The sequence below is a fragment of the Sinocyclocheilus grahami genome, unplaced genomic scaffold (genome assembly GCF_001515645.1).
Source record: "Sinocyclocheilus grahami isolate Dianchi unplaced genomic scaffold, SAMN03320097.WGS_v1.1 scaffold112.1, whole genome shotgun sequence".
Taxonomy (NCBI): Eukaryota; Metazoa; Chordata; class Actinopteri; order Cypriniformes; family Cyprinidae; genus Sinocyclocheilus; species Sinocyclocheilus grahami.
This window is the reverse complement of record NW_015505291.1, coordinates 1,316,570-1,332,984: the sequence shown is the minus strand read 5'-3', so window position 1 is coordinate 1,332,984 and position 16,415 is coordinate 1,316,570. Positions and strand designations below refer to the sequence as shown.

The 16,415-nt window shown below is 35.1% G+C and overlaps 1 protein-coding gene across 1 annotated transcript in view; it reads right to left on the bottom strand.

Annotated features, from left to right (window-relative positions):
- Positions 1–473: 473 nt before the first annotated feature.
- The window catches only part of gabra4 (gamma-aminobutyric acid type A receptor subunit alpha4), a 42,230-nt gene continuing 26,288 nt past the window's right edge, over positions 474–16,415 (bottom strand). The window contains exons 8-9 of the mRNA XM_016277466.1: positions 10,644–10,915; positions 474–1,383 (exon numbers count right to left, since the gene is read on the bottom strand). Coding sequence (XP_016132952.1) covers positions 853–1,383; positions 10,644–10,915 — 803 coding nt within the window. The 3' untranslated portion in view covers positions 474–852. The remainder of the gene's footprint in view (positions 1,384–10,643; positions 10,916–16,415) is intronic.

Sequence of the window (16,415 nt, the reverse complement as noted above, 5' to 3'; positions counted from 1 at the left end):
CATTATAGCAGAGAACATATCAGCTAAGACAAAAAATACTGCAATAATGAAAACGAAACCCAAATCGAACTGAACTAAAAACAAGCCATTCAACTTCAAAAACAAAGAGAGAAAATCATAATTTGTGCTTTAACGACTTAATTTGTAACGACGGAAATTCTTATAGTCTCTTTAAAAAATAAAAGACATGCATATGTGTTTTTAACCGTTCAGGACGCGCTCCGTTCCAAAATTTTCTCTCGGCGAGAGAACACAGGATAGATACCATTCATGCCTGATAGTTTACATACACCATGACGTGGTTTAAAGTAGATTTCATCACAACTGAAAGAAATATGTCAGAAATGCGTCTTCTTGGCAGACATCCGCAAGGTCAGTTAAGATCTGTCAGGTTTCTGAAAATTCCGTTTCTCCGAATGAAGGATATTTTCCGGAAGTGTCTCTATATAAAAATAGACTAAACGACCCTGGTATTGTTTTTTTCTATTCAGTGGCATTGTTCCTTCTTCAGTGTGTCCGGTGATAAATAGGACAGACTGGAAATATGGCTATTCAAACAGACAACAGATAAATCTATTATTCATTCCTGTGAGATTGCTTGGATTGTTTTTTTAATTGAATTATTTTGACTTATTATAATATATCCACATGCTTAATCTTGTGTATGGCCCTTTTGATTACCAACAAAAAAAAGTTTTAATATTATTTCACCCAGATAATCTCTTCTGTGCGCTTTGTCTGCTGTAATATAATTTCGTTTCTTGGAATTGCTTGTTGACGTAATCCTTAAGAGGGCTCTTTATTTCATTTGAGATGTAGAAAAAAGGGTGCAAACAACCAATCCTGTTCTTGTTAGCCTCCCTTTGCCTCCATGGTGTCTTTGGATAAGTAAACCACCCAGTACACCATGTTGAACGCCCCAAAGGACACTGGGAATAAAATACGTGCGTATTCGTCGATCTTGCTGGCTCCTCCGGTCGGAGGAGCGACAGGTTGAGGTGCAGCCTTGGCTTCCTTCATTCTAATATTCTCTAATTTAGGCCCGAGGAGATGGTGAAGAGGGGCGGAGCCTGTGGGTGCGCTGGGCGACGGTTTCTCGGGAACTGTTGGTGTAGAGGGCGGGGCTGGCGGTGTTGTCTTTGAGGCAGAGGATGAAGTGGCTGCATTTGATTGGCTGGCGGAACTGGGGCTGAGATGTGATTGGCTGGAGAAACTGCTGGTACCCTCTGAGGTGGAAGATGATTGGCTGGTCAAGGTCGGTTTGGATGCAGCTGCGCCGCTCTTGCTAGACGTTTCGGTTTTTTGGGTTTTCTTGGAGTCTGGTTGAGACTGGACGTTGGAGCTGACGCGTTTTCGTAAGTTTCCATTGGTGTCCGAGTTTTGCTGTTGGGTAAAAGGGAGAAAAACATAAGTATAATGCACAACAGATGTTCTCAGCTAATGGAAAATGAAAAAAAAAATGAAAAAAATATTGAAGCATGGTTTTTATCATTTACAGTACCAGTATATACTAAAAGGAATAGTTCACCCAAAAATGAAAATTTGCTGAAAATATACTCAATCTCAGTCCATCCAATTTGTAGATGAGTTTGTTTCTTCATTGAACAGATTTGGAGAAATTTAGCATTACATCACTTGCTCAGCAATGGATCCTCTGCAGTGAATGGGTGCCATCAGAATGAGAGTCCAAACAGCTGATAAAAACAATAATCCACAAGTAATCCACACCACTCCAGTCCATCAATTATTGCCTTGTGACATGAAGAGCTGCATGTTTGTCATAAACAATTATTAATCATTAAAGTGTTTTAACTTTAAACTGACACTTCTGGCCAAGTCCATAATCCATAATAAAGTCCATCCACTGTTGTCCTCCATATCATATACATATGGCCTGAGGGTGAGTACATTTTTAGAAAAAAGTTAATTTAGTTGTAAACTATTCCTTTAAAATTAGCACTGACAGTCGTTTTACAACATTAAAGCAAGCAGTGCTACAAAAAACTTTGTCTTCTGTAATATGAAGCAATATAAAACCCAGTTTTGGTAATCTTTTTTAATAATCCTTTCTAAATGTGTTGATGACACTATTGCATTGCCACATATGAGCTGCCAAACTTGCGTTTTTAATGAGAAGAGTCTCGCAACAGCTTCTGAATCAAACCGGTCAAAGCAAATCCATAGCCCATTTGAAGAAGCAATTTTATTGCAGCCAAAATAACAACACTTTATTTATTTACATAAATACTATTTCTATACACAATATGCATGATTGAAACCGTTTTAAATAAGATATAGGAACCGAATGAAGTGCACCATGCAGCGAGAACGTGTCTGTAATGTGCAACTGAACAGACGTCACGCTTGCAGTAACGTTCATAGCTGTAAGGAGCTTTAATGATCAGATGGTTTGCTGTTTGTGGGTGTATGGAGGAGGAGGAGGAGGAGGGTGGAGCTATTCTATAAACAGCTTTTTTCATATAAACAAGGGCAAGAGAGATGAGTCCACTCAGTGTGTGTGTGTGTGTGTGTGTGCATGCACAAGTGTAACAGATCCCAATGATATCAAGGGAGGAGATTTTACAGCAGGGGCTGATGGGAATTCAAGTGGGAAAGTGCATTTTTATAACCTTTTTCGACCTTCTGTCGGTCTTCTGTGATACTTTTGAGTTTATTGTCTATAATTGTACAAATGCTCTAGAGGAGATCTGCATGGAGGAATGGGCCAAAATACCAGCAACAGTGTGTGAAAACCTTGTGAAGACTTACAGAAAACGTTTGACCTCTGTCATTGCCAACAAAGGGTATATAACAAAGTATTGAGATGAAATTGCTATTGACCAAATACTTATTTTCCACCATAATTTGCAAATAAATTCTTTAAAAATCCTACAATGTGATTTTCTGGATTTTTTTTCTCATTTTGTCTCTCATAGTTGAGGTAGACCTATGATGAAAATTACAGGCCTCTCTCATCTTTTTAAGTGGGAGAACTTGCACAATTGGTGGCTGACTAAATACTTTTTTTCCCCACTGTATATAGTTTTGTACAATATAGACAAACTTAAAATTATCACATAAATCATAATTAAATCACATAACATGCAAATTATTTGTTTTTATTTATTATTTTATTTTTTATTTTTTACATTTAATTGATTTTATTCAGTCCTAAATTAAATACTGTATATTCCACATAATTCTACAGATTCTCACCCAAAGTCAGCATATAAAATGTGAATAGAAAATGCAGAGGTGAATGTGTAATTTTATATACTGAGTGCGGTTCTGTACACGAGATAAACATGCATACTGGGATTATAGTGAAGAGAGATCTTTCTTTTTCTCACTGGACCTGATAGCCCAGTTTCACCCTGATATTTTTCACCATTTCCTCTGAGAAATGAACAGTTGGCAAAGTGTAATTGGTGTCTAGTGGTGTGTGGAAAATATGCTAGCGCAAGCTGTGAGGAGAGACAGAAAGAGACTTAATACACAGATCTGAGAGACGTAAACTGCGTCCGGATTCCTGTACCTTCATTCTATATACATTTGATGAAGACCTCCTTGTTTGTTGATATATATTCTGTAGGTATGAATGAATGCTTCAGACCCACAAGAAACAATAGCACTTTTCTCAGAGCAAAATCTGTGGTGTTGTTAAACAAGAACTTCCTTTTTAACTTCAAGAAACAACTTTCCCGGTATCTACAGCCACTTATACTTATAAAGAACCTCCTGGTTCACAATCCTCCATATTTTACAATTAGATCCTCAGTTCTGATGGCCTCAAGGGATAGCAAAGTGTTGCAAAGTTCAAATCTCAGCAGATGTAGTACTAGGACACAGGGATTGAAAAGGATTGCTTGGATCAAACCCATAATGCTGAATTCACGTCATTTCTCTGATAATTTGTATACTATACTTGCTTTTTTCTTTCTCAACTCTAGGAAAATAACATTTTCTCTTCCGTTCTTTATTCCGGAACTGAAAAACCTATTAAAGGCGGCTCATTAATCTGTGGCCGTGCTGTGGTCAGCGTGTACGTACACAGAATTAAATTGCTCCATATTGGGATTTTCTCTTAATGTTCCTTAATGGGTTCAGATCAAGCATTTAAAAACCCAAGAGGGAATTTGATTAGAATGGATTGTGTTCGCTGATAGTGCCTTAAAAAAATACAAACCCCCAATAAGATGCAACACATACAAATACTTACAAAAACATCCATTAAAACTTACACAACAGTTAAACGTTTGGAAAACGGACACAGGGATTGAAAAGGATTGCTTGGATCAAACCCATAATGCTGAATTCACGTCATTTCTCTGATAATTTGTATACTATACTTGCTTTTTTCTTTCTCAACTCTAGGAAAATAACATTTTCTCTTCCGTTCTTTATTCCGGAACTGAAAAACCTATTAAAGGCGGCTCATTAATCTGTGGCCGTGCTGTGGTCAGCGTGTACGTACACAGAATTAAATTGCTCCATATTGGGATTTTCTCTTAATGTTCCTTAATGGGTTCAGATCAAGCATTTAAAAACCCAAGAGGGAATTTGATTAGAATGGATTGTGTTCGCTGATAGTGCCTTAAAAAATACAAACCCCCAATAAGATGCAACACATACAAATACTTACAAAAACATCCATTAAAACTTACACAACAGTTAAACGTTTGGAAAACGTTTTTTTTCATTATTTATATTATTTTATTTTTTTAAAGGAGGCTCTTATTCTCACCAAGGCTGTATTTTTTGGATCAAAAATAAAGTGAAAACAGTAATATTGTAAAACATTATTATAATTTAAAATAGCAGTTTTCTATTCAAATATATTTTGATGCAAAGCTGAATTTTCAGCATCATTATTCATTACATGATCCTTCAGAAATCATTTGAATATGGTCATTTGGAATTCAAGTGATATTAATTATCATTAGTGCTCAATTACTAATAATGCCTCTTATTATCAATATAAATTATGAAAACAGTTCTGCTCCATATTGTTATGAAAACTGTAATCCCTTCTTGTCAGGATTATTTAATGAATAGAAAGTTCAAAAAAACAGAATTTACTTCAAATATAAATCTTTTTCATATTTTAAAATGTCTTTACTGTCACATTTGAGCAATTTAATGCATACTTGCTGAAAAAAACCCTTAATTAATTAATTTATTTATTTATTTTTAATCTTACTGACCCCAGACTTTTGGATGGTAGTATATCATGATTCCCAAAATTAAAATAAATAAATAAATACATAATTAATCAGCTCAACTGTTTTTAATATTGATAATAATAATAAAAAAATTTCTTATGAGCAGGAAATCAGCATATTCGAATGATTTCTGAAGGATCATGTGATACTGAAACCTGGAGTAATGATGCTGAAAATTCTGCTTCCTTCACAATAATAAATTACATTTTAAAATATATTCAAATAGAAAACATTTAACTTAAAGTGTAATGATATTTCACAATATTACTAATTTTACTGTATTTTTGGATTAAATAAATGCAGCCTTGGTGAGCATAAGAAACTATCAGACACATTTCAAACTTTTAACTGTTGGTGTAGTTAATGAAACTCTAGCAGCACTGAACATTTGGGATGTGAGCACTGAAAAATGTTGTGAATGCCCAGGCTGGATTATTTGTAACGTGTATGAAGTCGAATGTACAGTAGTTCCTGCTGCGCTGTGCTCACTGAGTCATACGAGCTCCGTTAACCTGCATCTGCTGAGACTTTCACCCGTAAAGATCTCCTTCCTTCTACTCGGCAAATAGAAATGTGTGTTATGATGAGCGGAAGACAGAGAGGGAGAAAAGGGGGAAGAGAAATATTGGTGATTTGAAAGACTTGTAGAGAGCCACCATTAGATAAGGGACATTAACATCTTTAACAGCCTGCAAAAATAAACGACAGAAAAAAACAGGACCGTAATACATAATTTCAACAGTTTGACAGACACGCTCTCACTAAGTCTCACAGCTGTCAGCATGTGCCAATTCTAATCCGCCATCTCAGCTTATGCACAATGTCCCAGCAAAAGATCAAATCCACAACTCACATGCACACTCTCAATGTGCTGTCCCGTCAGCTGTAATTAAACTAACATACGATTTGTGACGTTTCCGATGCAAAACTCCCATGATGAAACTCTAGCTGGGAATGGTCATCTTACTCAATGCAAAAACACACAAAAAAGAAAACAAATGACTTAACTTGGTGTTATTCCTTCTTTTTTGCATATTGCTTTTACACATCTTACTTTTTTAATCTATACAAATAAAGCTAACTGAATAAACGTTATAAATAAAAGTTAACTGCAATTATACGATAAAATCAGGGGCCTTTTTTTGGCTGAATTCCATGAAAACCTATCATGAACATGTTCCATTTCAAAATTCATCTCAAAGTCAAAAGAAAATAAATATGTAATCACATTTTGCATTAAAAGCCTATTTAGAGACTATTAACACTGTTTGAACTGTGACATTATTTTTATGACAATTTTCCACAAATTATCATTAACGTACTGTGGAAAAAAAAAACAATGATACATTATTTAAAGTTTGGAGTATTTATACATCATGTTATATTTGATATACTGCCTTTAATTTATGGGGATTTAAAACCAAAATACATTTAAATAAAATTAATTTTATTTAAATAACAAATTACTATTGTGCATCACTGTAATTACTGTAAAAAAATATGAAATAAAAATTATAGCTGAAACTAATGGGAATCACCACTGAGAATAATATTACCAAAAAAAAAGAAAATATTGTGCTTAATTGTCATGTCAGTAAGGCAAACAAACATATGAATGGCTTATGAAATAAATTTCATTGTCTTTATGAAAAATGAAAAATATTGATTTTATTTTCTTATTTTAACAAATACAATTAATTTTGTGTGCTGCTGATGAAAAATAGCGATTAATCTTGCCATAAAATACTAAAGATATAGGCCGTAATAAGCTGACAGACTTGGGTGAGCAAGCTACACTTCCATCAGTCTTATTTGGCAGAATAATAAAATACATAAAGCATCAATTACATATCTAATGCACATTTTGTTGCACCAACCCTGAAAAACCTTCCTGCTTTTGTGAGGAAGCGAAAAAGTGAAAAGATGTATTTATTTATTTATTTATTTTGAAAGAAATTTGCAGAAGCATCCACTTTTTCTACTGAAAATGTCTTTCACGCTTCTAAGTACCGGTACGTAGGAATGGCTCCAAATGACTTGAAGGCAGCATTGAAGGCTTGGTAAGTCAAAAGAAGAAAAAAATTTGCCAATGCTTTGGAACTTGTAAGTACTGTAAGTAAGAACCTCCCAAGAGGACTTGAAGGCAGCGTGAGAACTGTGCAATGTGATGCATTAATAATTGAATTGCTGTACAACGTAACAGCTCATCGCATCACATTTTAAAGCCAGAACTATGTGTTTTATAATGTATATGTAGTCTCTGTAATGTGTGTAACATCATCTCACCTGTAGAACCTCCTCTGTGTCTTTAGCTTTGCCTGACGGTGTGGAGCTCTTGGCAGTGGCTGCGGCGGCAGCGGCTTTGGCCTGTTTTCTCTTGGCTCTCTCTGCCTGAACGTTGGTGAAGTAGTTCACAGCCGCAAACTCGATGAGAGCAGAGAAGACGAACGCGAAACACACTGCGATGAACCAATCCATGGCAGTGGCATACGAGACCTTGGGCAGAGAGTGACGAGCGCTGATGCTGAGGGTCGTCATCGTGAGAACAGTGGTGATTCCTGTGAGAAACGCACATTAAAAATATGAATGACAATAATAAATAACAACAAAGTTACTAGTGTGTGTTTATGGTTGTGTATTATAAAAAAGTGTATGAATGTAATGTATTCACATGACCTGTGAACCACTCTAGTTAATGTGCTTTTGATGATTAAGGTGGTCTGTGATGAGCATACTGCTTTTTAATGGTAATTTCTACTAAATGATAGTACGTAATGTGTGTTTCAAAATCTTTATTTCTTATAACCAGGTAAAAATGCTTCACCTCTGACTGAAAATCATAAATGTAAACAAACTCTGTGAGAATCACTCCAATCGTCCATAAGTGTCCATTAGTGATTATGCTCTTATTCTCTTTATTCCATCGGGAGTGCTTTAAACTGGCCACCGCACAAGAGCGTAATTTGCTGAGCATTTAACATCAAGGAAATTTGATGAGCAAAACTATTAGCGCCCCATCAGTTTACCACAAAAGTTCATAACATTAGGCTAACAGAAACAATCGGTTATTAAGACACATTTAAGCTCAAATGAAACAATAATTCAAAGAAAGCCACTCTATAGAAGGGATCTTCCACTTAAAGGTAAACAGTATATTAGAACAAGGTTCTTTAGATCGTTAAAATGTTCTTCATACCAATGGCGAGCCCATGTGCAAAAAACTTATACGGCCCCCCCCAAACGTTATGGTTAAAATGAGCTCCAACTCGGTTAAATATATAGTTCAGTCATGAAACTCTAGATGGCGCAGGCTGACGGGTTGTTAACTTAAACGATGATATTCAGAGAGTTAAACGACTTGGCACAAGCTGATTGGTTCATGCTGTATATGCAGCTAATGAGGTTACTGCCTTGCATTTATATGCCTGGCTAGCATTCACTTGAGATTCCTGCAGCGCGCTTTCAGAGTTTCTCTGAAACCCGATGACGACCCTCAGCATCAGCGCTCGTCACTCTCTGCCCAAGGTCTCGTATGCCACTGCCATGGATTGGTTCATCGCAGTGTGTTTCGCTTTCGTCTTCTCTGCTCTCATCGAGTTTGCGGCTGTGAACTACTTCACCAACGTTCAGGCAGAGAGAGCCAAGAGAAAACAGGCCAAAGCCGCTGCCGCCGCAGCCACTGCCAAGAGCTCCACACCGTCAGGCAAAGCTAAAGACACAGAGGAGGTTCTACAGGTGAGATGATGTTACACACATTACAGAGACTACATATACATTATAAAACACATAGTTCTGGCTTTAAAATGTGATGCGATGAGCTGTTACGTTGTACAGCAATTCAATTATTAATGCATCACATTGCACAGTTCTCACGCTGCCTTCAAGTCCTCTTGGGAGGTTCTTACTTACAGTACTTACAAGTTCCAAAGCATTGGCAAATTTTTTTCTTCTTTTGACTTACCAAGCCTTCAATGCTGCCTTCAAGTCATTTGGAGCCATTCCTACGTACCGGTACTTAGAAGCGTGAAAGACATTTTCAGTAGAAAAAGTGGATGCTTCTGCAAATTTCTTTCAAAATAAATAAATAAATAAATACATCTTTTCACTTTTTCGCTTCCTCACAAAAGCAGGAAGGTTTTTCAGGGTTGGTGCAACAAAATGTGCATTAGATATGTAATTGATGCTTTATGTATTTTATTATTCTGCCAAATAAGACTGATGGAAGTGTAGCTTGCTCACCCAAGTCTGTCAGCTTATTACGGCCTATATCTTTAGTATTTTATGGCAAGATTAATCGCTATTTTTCATCAGCAGCACACAAAATTAATTGTATTTGTTAAAATAAGAAAATAAAATCAATATTTTTCATTTTTCATAAAGACAATGAAATTTATTTCATAAGCCATTCATATGTTTGTTTGCCTTACTGACATGACAATTAAGCACAATATTTTCTTTTTTTTTGGTAATATTATTCTCAGTGGTGATTCCCATTAGTTTCAGCTATAATTTTTATTTCATATTTTTTTACAGTAATTACAGTGATGCACAATAGTAATTTGTTATTTAAATAAAATTAATTTTATTTAAATAACAAATTACTATTGTGCATCACTGTAATTACTGTAAAAAAATATGAAATAAAAATTATAGCTGAAACTAATGGGAATCACCACTGAGAATAATATTACCAAAAAAAAAGAAAATATTGTGCTTAATTGTCATGTCAGTAAGGCAAACAAACATATGAATGGCTTATGAAATAAATTTCATTGTCTTTATGAAAAATGAAAAATATTGATTTTATTTTCTTATTTTAACAAATACAATTAATTTTGTGTGCTGCTGATGAAAAATAGCGATTAATCTTGCCATAAAATACTAAAGATATAGGCCGTAATAAGCTGACAGACTTGGGTGAGCAAGCTACACTTCCATCAGTCTTATTTGGCAGAATAATAAAATACATAAAGCATCAATTACATATCTAATGCACATTTTGTTGCACCAACCCTGAAAAACCTTCCTGCTTTTGTGAGGAAGCGAAAAAGTGAAAAGATGTATTTATTTATTTATTTATTTTGAAAGAAATTTGCAGAAGCATCCACTTTTTCTACTGAAAATGTCTTTCACGCTTCTAAGTACCGGTACGTAGGAATGGCTCCAAATGACTTGAAGGCAGCATTGAAGGCTTGGTAAGTCAAAAGAAGAAAAAAATTTGCCAATGCTTTGGAACTTGTAAGTACTGTAAGTAAGAACCTCCCAAGAGGACTTGAAGGCAGCGTGAGAACTGTGCAATGTGATGCATTAATAATTGAATTGCTGTACAACGTAACAGCTCATCGCATCACATTTTAAAGCCAGAACTATGTGTTTTATAATGTATATGTAGTCTCTGTAATGTGTGTAACATCATCTCACCTGTAGAACCTCCTCTGTGTCTTTAGCTTTGCCTGACGGTGTGGAGCTCTTGGCAGTGGCTGCGGCGGCAGCGGCTTTGGCCTGTTTTCTCTTGGCTCTCTCTGCCTGAACGTTGGTGAAGTAGTTCACAGCCGCAAACTCGATGAGAGCAGAGAAGACGAACGCGAAACACACTGCGATGAACCAATCCATGGCAGTGGCATACGAGACCTTGGGCAGAGAGTGACGAGCGCTGATGCTGAGGGTCGTCATCGTGAGAACAGTGGTGATTCCTGTGAGAAACGCACATTAAAAATATGAATGACAATAATAAATAACAACAAAGTTACTAGTGTGTGTTTATGGTTGTGTATTATAAAAAAGTGTATGAATGTAATGTATTCACATGACCTGTGAACCACTCTAGTTAATGTGCTTTTGATGATTAAGGTGGTCTGTGATGAGCATACTGCTTTTTAATGGTAATTTCTACTAAATGATAGTACGTAATGTGTGTTTCAAAATCTTTATTTCTTATAACCAGGTAAAAATGCTTCACCTCTGACTGAAAATCATAAATGTAAACAAACTCTGTGAGAATCACTCCAATCGTCCATAAGTGTCCATTAGTGATTATGCTCTTATTCTCTTTATTCCATCGGGAGTGCTTTAAACTGGCCACCGCACAAGAGCGTAATTTGCTGAGCATTTAACATCAAGGAAATTTGATGAGCAAAACTATTAGCGCCCCATCAGTTTACCACAAAAGTTCATAACATTAGGCTAACAGAAACAATCGGTTATTAAGACACATTTAAGCTCAAATGAAACAATAATTCAAAGAAAGCCACTCTATAGAAGGGATCTTCCACTTAAAGGTAAACAGTATATTAGAACAAGGTTCTTTAGATCGTTAAAATGTTCTTCATACCAATGGCGAGCCCATGTGCAAAAAACTTATACGGCCCCCCCCAAACGTTATGGTTAAAATGAGCTCCAACTCGGTTAAATATATAGTTCAGTCATGAAACTCTAGATGGCGCAGGCTGACGGGTTGTTAACTTAAACGATGATATTCAGAGAGTTAAACGACTTGGCACAAGCTGATTGGTTCATGCTGTATATGCAGCTAATGAGGTTACTGCCTTGCATTTATATGCCTGGCTAGCATTCACTTGAGATTCCTGCAGCGCGCTTTCAGAGTTTCTCTGAAACCCTCCACCTTCCCCAGCTCCACCTGTATAGATCTGCTACGGGTTATTTTATATGCAATTTGTGCAGCAGCAGTATGTCTTAAATACTCATGGCACCGTATTGCCATAATCATTGGCAGATGCAAGTTCCTGTACTTGCTTGAAGCAGCAGCAATAATCTACAACCACAGTAATAACCAACAGCAGCAGCAATTCAGCAGCAGCAGCAGCGTAGCAGATCTATTCCGCCAAGACCAAATACATTAATATATCACATCCATCACAATGCTAAAATCTTCAGAGAGTTGTCATGATTGAACTTAAGCTATTGTTGATTTTTCTGAAGTAAATAACATTTCATGACTATTCTCAAGCGGTTTTATTTACGGTATAAATGCTTGGAAATAACATTTAACGTTTTCAAGTCCATTCATTATTTGTAGCACGCCAGCCACCCAATAACCACAATAAGCTGGCTTTGCTACTTTTATTATAACACAAAGTCTCAGTCTATAAATTCTGTCAATTTTATGATAAAATACAAACAATAAATGTGCTTTTACGCTCTTTAATTTGTCGTGAGGTAACTGCATTCGCCTCAGTTCAAGTGGCATGTGAATCAATCATATTTTCCTCTTTAATATTTACAGCATGATATAAACATGAACGAATATCAAAAGGCATGTTGAAAAAAAAAATCAGAACAATTACATTAAACTAATTTCTCATGTAATCGATCAATCAGTGTTTAAAAAAAAAATAATTTAAATAAAAAACAGCTTGTGAATAGTCATAACAGTCGTAACATAACTTAGCCTACCTCAGAAAAGCCACTATAACTTTGCCAAATTTTTTTTATTATTCTCATAAATCAGTCAGTTATCCAAGGAGCCAACATCAAACTTTAGAACGTTTGTATTGCTGCTGTTTTTTTTTTTTGGCGGAGTAGGTCGAATTTTCACATTAACTTCATGCGCATTTATATGCCTGGCTAGCATTCACTTGAGATTCCTGCAGCGCGCTTTCAGAGTTTCTCTGAAACCCTCCACCTTCCCCAGCTCCACCTGTATAGATCTGCTACGGGTTATTTTATATGCAATTTGTGCAGCAGCAGTATGTCTTAAATACTCATGGCACCGTATTGCCATAATCATTGGCAGATGCAAGTTCCTGTACTTGCTTGAAGCAGCAGCAATAATCTACAACCACAGTAATAACCAACAGCAGCAGCAATTCAGCAGCAGCAGCAGCGTAGCAGATCTATTCCGCCAAGACCAAATACATTAATATATCACATCCATCACAATGCTAAAATCTTCAGAGAGTTGTCATGATTGAACTTAAGCTATTGTTGATTTTTCTGAAGTAAATAACATTTCATGACTATTCTCAAGCGGTTTTATTTACGGTATAAATGCTTGGAAATAACATTTAACGTTTTCAAGTCCATTCATTATTTGTAGCACGCCAGCCACCCAATAACCACAATAAGCTGGCTTTGCTACTTTTATTATAACACAAAGTCTCAGTCTATAAATTCTGTCAATTTTATGATAAAATACAAACAATAAATGTGCTTTTACGCTCTTTAATTTGTCGTGAGGTAACTGCATTCGCCTCAGTTCAAGTGGCATGTGAATCAATCATATTTTCCTCTTTAATATTTACAGCATGATATAAACATGAACGAATATCAAAAGGCATGTTGAAAAAAAAAATCAGAACAATTACATTAAACTAATTTCTCATGTAATCGATCAATCAGTGTTTAAAAAAAAATAATTTAAATAAAAAACAGCTTGTGAATAGTCATAACAGTCGTAACATAACTTAGCCTACCTCAGAAAAGCCACTATAACTTTGCCAATTTTTTTTTATTATTCTCATAAATCAGTCAGTTATCCAAGGAGCCAACATCAAACTTTAGAACGTTTGTATTGCTGCTGTTTTTTTTTTTTGGCGGAGTAGGTCGAATTTTCACATTAACTTCATGCAATATAACATGATTTTATTATCGTGATTTTAACTTTATTCTATGACGTTAATCTAATTTATTTATTAATTATTTTTCAACGTGGCACTAAAGCATGGCAGTCACCACAACACAACACAATCTTAGCACAGCAGCCCAAAAACAAACAAATAAACAAAACTACTCACTCATTTTAGTTGCATTCTCTGGGCCTTTCTTTCTGCAAATTAATCCACAATGTCCTTGGTGTTTAAATTTAGGCTTTGTGTATTCTCAATGGAAAAAATGGCTATAGTTTTGATAGTCTGTTCTGCGCAATAGTGGTCTGCACTTTTTTTTATTAGCTTAAGTTTTGAAAATGAGCGCTCCGCTGAAGCCACAGTAACAGAGGAGAATCTAGATGAAGCTAGATGTGATACTGTTTTGATACAGTCTTTTCAGCTAGCTGCCAGCCTCACACAGTTTTGATTACTTATCATTATTTTATTGTTTCATTCAACGATGCAGCACTTGCACGTAGTTAAATTCAAAAAACAAAAGAAAGACACCGTTCTACGGCAGCAATATAATGAATACACACAAGATTTACGGAGCCCTGCACATGACATGCATATATATATATATATATTTATCGTGGCCACAAATTGTTTTAATTGAAAGCTCCCCCTCGGCAGGCCCTTAATCTGCCTGGGCCCATACACCCCTGCACCCCTACACCCCTGCTTCACATTAAGAAAAAATATATATTTTATGAATCAAAGGTTTTTTGTGGTTCCAAAAATGATTCTTCTATGGCATTGCTGTGAAAATCTTTATTTAAAGATTTTATCCATCAAGAATTAAATGGGTTGTGAAACCATTTTTGATGTCAGTCAAAAGGAAGAGCTATTTCAGTTTTTTTGACATTTTGCTTGGAATATCGTACACTGGTGCTCACAACAAAACATAAGGGAAACATTTTCCTCCTTTTAATTTTATTATTCACATTTGTGTTTTTAACAGAAAAACAGTGCTCTGCACCTAATGATACACCGAAAAAGTTTCGCTTTAAGAACTTCTCCAAGCATAAATTTGTTGGTCCGTTTTCTAGGTTTAGTTGGTTTATTTAGTCATCCTGTGGGCCTGACATAAATGTTAAAGGTCAGATGCAAAACAAGGTAGATTTCTTCAGCAGTAACACTTTGAACCACCAGGGGGAGTCAGGAATTCATTCTTAACCTGAATGTCTTGAGTTCGAAGAGTTTCTCTCTCGGTGAAACTAAACCCTGCCACAGAGCAGTGAGCATGCCAGACGTGAGTCACACATATACACCAACACACAAATACACACAATCACGGAGGCAGCCAGTATCCCTTCTCCTCCCACACACACACACACACACACACACACACACAGAGAATCTCTCTCGACTCACACATACACCCACACGCACACGCTAATAAAACATAAGAAAACACACACAAACCTCTTGCACATCAAGCCAACCCCGCACACAAGACAAACACGCTCTCCTACATATTCTCTCTGTATTATTGAGTTTGCAAGACGTTAGAAATAAACATGGACATAAAAAGGCACTTTCACACTATTAATTTGTTGGTTGTTGGTTGGCGTGACAGCTGTTTTCTGTCCACTTGAAATGAAACCTGTCAAGAATGTGTCTGGGCCAGATTTCAACTCAAAATCAAAATAATAAAAAAGATATATTTGCTTAAAATAAAACCTATTTTTATGACCATTTATATTATTTGCATTAGCATTATTTTCATGACAATTAAGCACATTTGCCCTCAATTCCCATTATCGTAATGCAAACAAAATCTCATTCTCATTACTGTAATGTGTAAAGAAATTATACATGATGGTAATATTTGTTCTACTGCTTTTATGCTGATTTTCACACTGCATTACAGTACTTTTTATATTTTAAAACAGTACAAATACAACACTACTATAACAGTAGCAATGAAAACCACCTAGGGGGAAAAAAATCATTTCATATAAAAATGAAAATATTAATTTCAATAATGAGAATTTGTGGGGAGAGTGTTTAATTGTCATAAACATATTGAAAAATAAAAACAACCTAATGGTCCAGAAACAGGCTTTATATATTAAATAATTTAATACAGTATGTCATGTATTATTTAAATAAAATATACGTAAAATAAAATATATTATAATAAGTAACTTCATAATAAATGAATAAACATTACATTTAGTATCAATATGTGGGAAAGTGTTCAATTTTCTTTTAAAAAAATGTCCTAGTATTTAAAAATGTATTTAAATAAACTATATATATATATATATATATATATAAACAAAAAAGTGAAAAAAAATATTAATTTATATTATTAGTATAAATTTGTGGGAAATATGTTTAATTTTATTGAGAAATAATAACAACCTAAAATAGGTTTAATTTTCATTTTATGTTTTTTATTTTATTAAAATAAAATATTAAATAATTTAATAAAATGTAATTTAATTACATTTATTTTATTTAAATTATTTTATTATTAAATTATTCAATTTAATTAATGAATTTACTTAGGTTAATTAAAACAAAATTTGTTTTACATGTAGATAGATAGATAGATAGATAGATAGATAGATAGATAGAT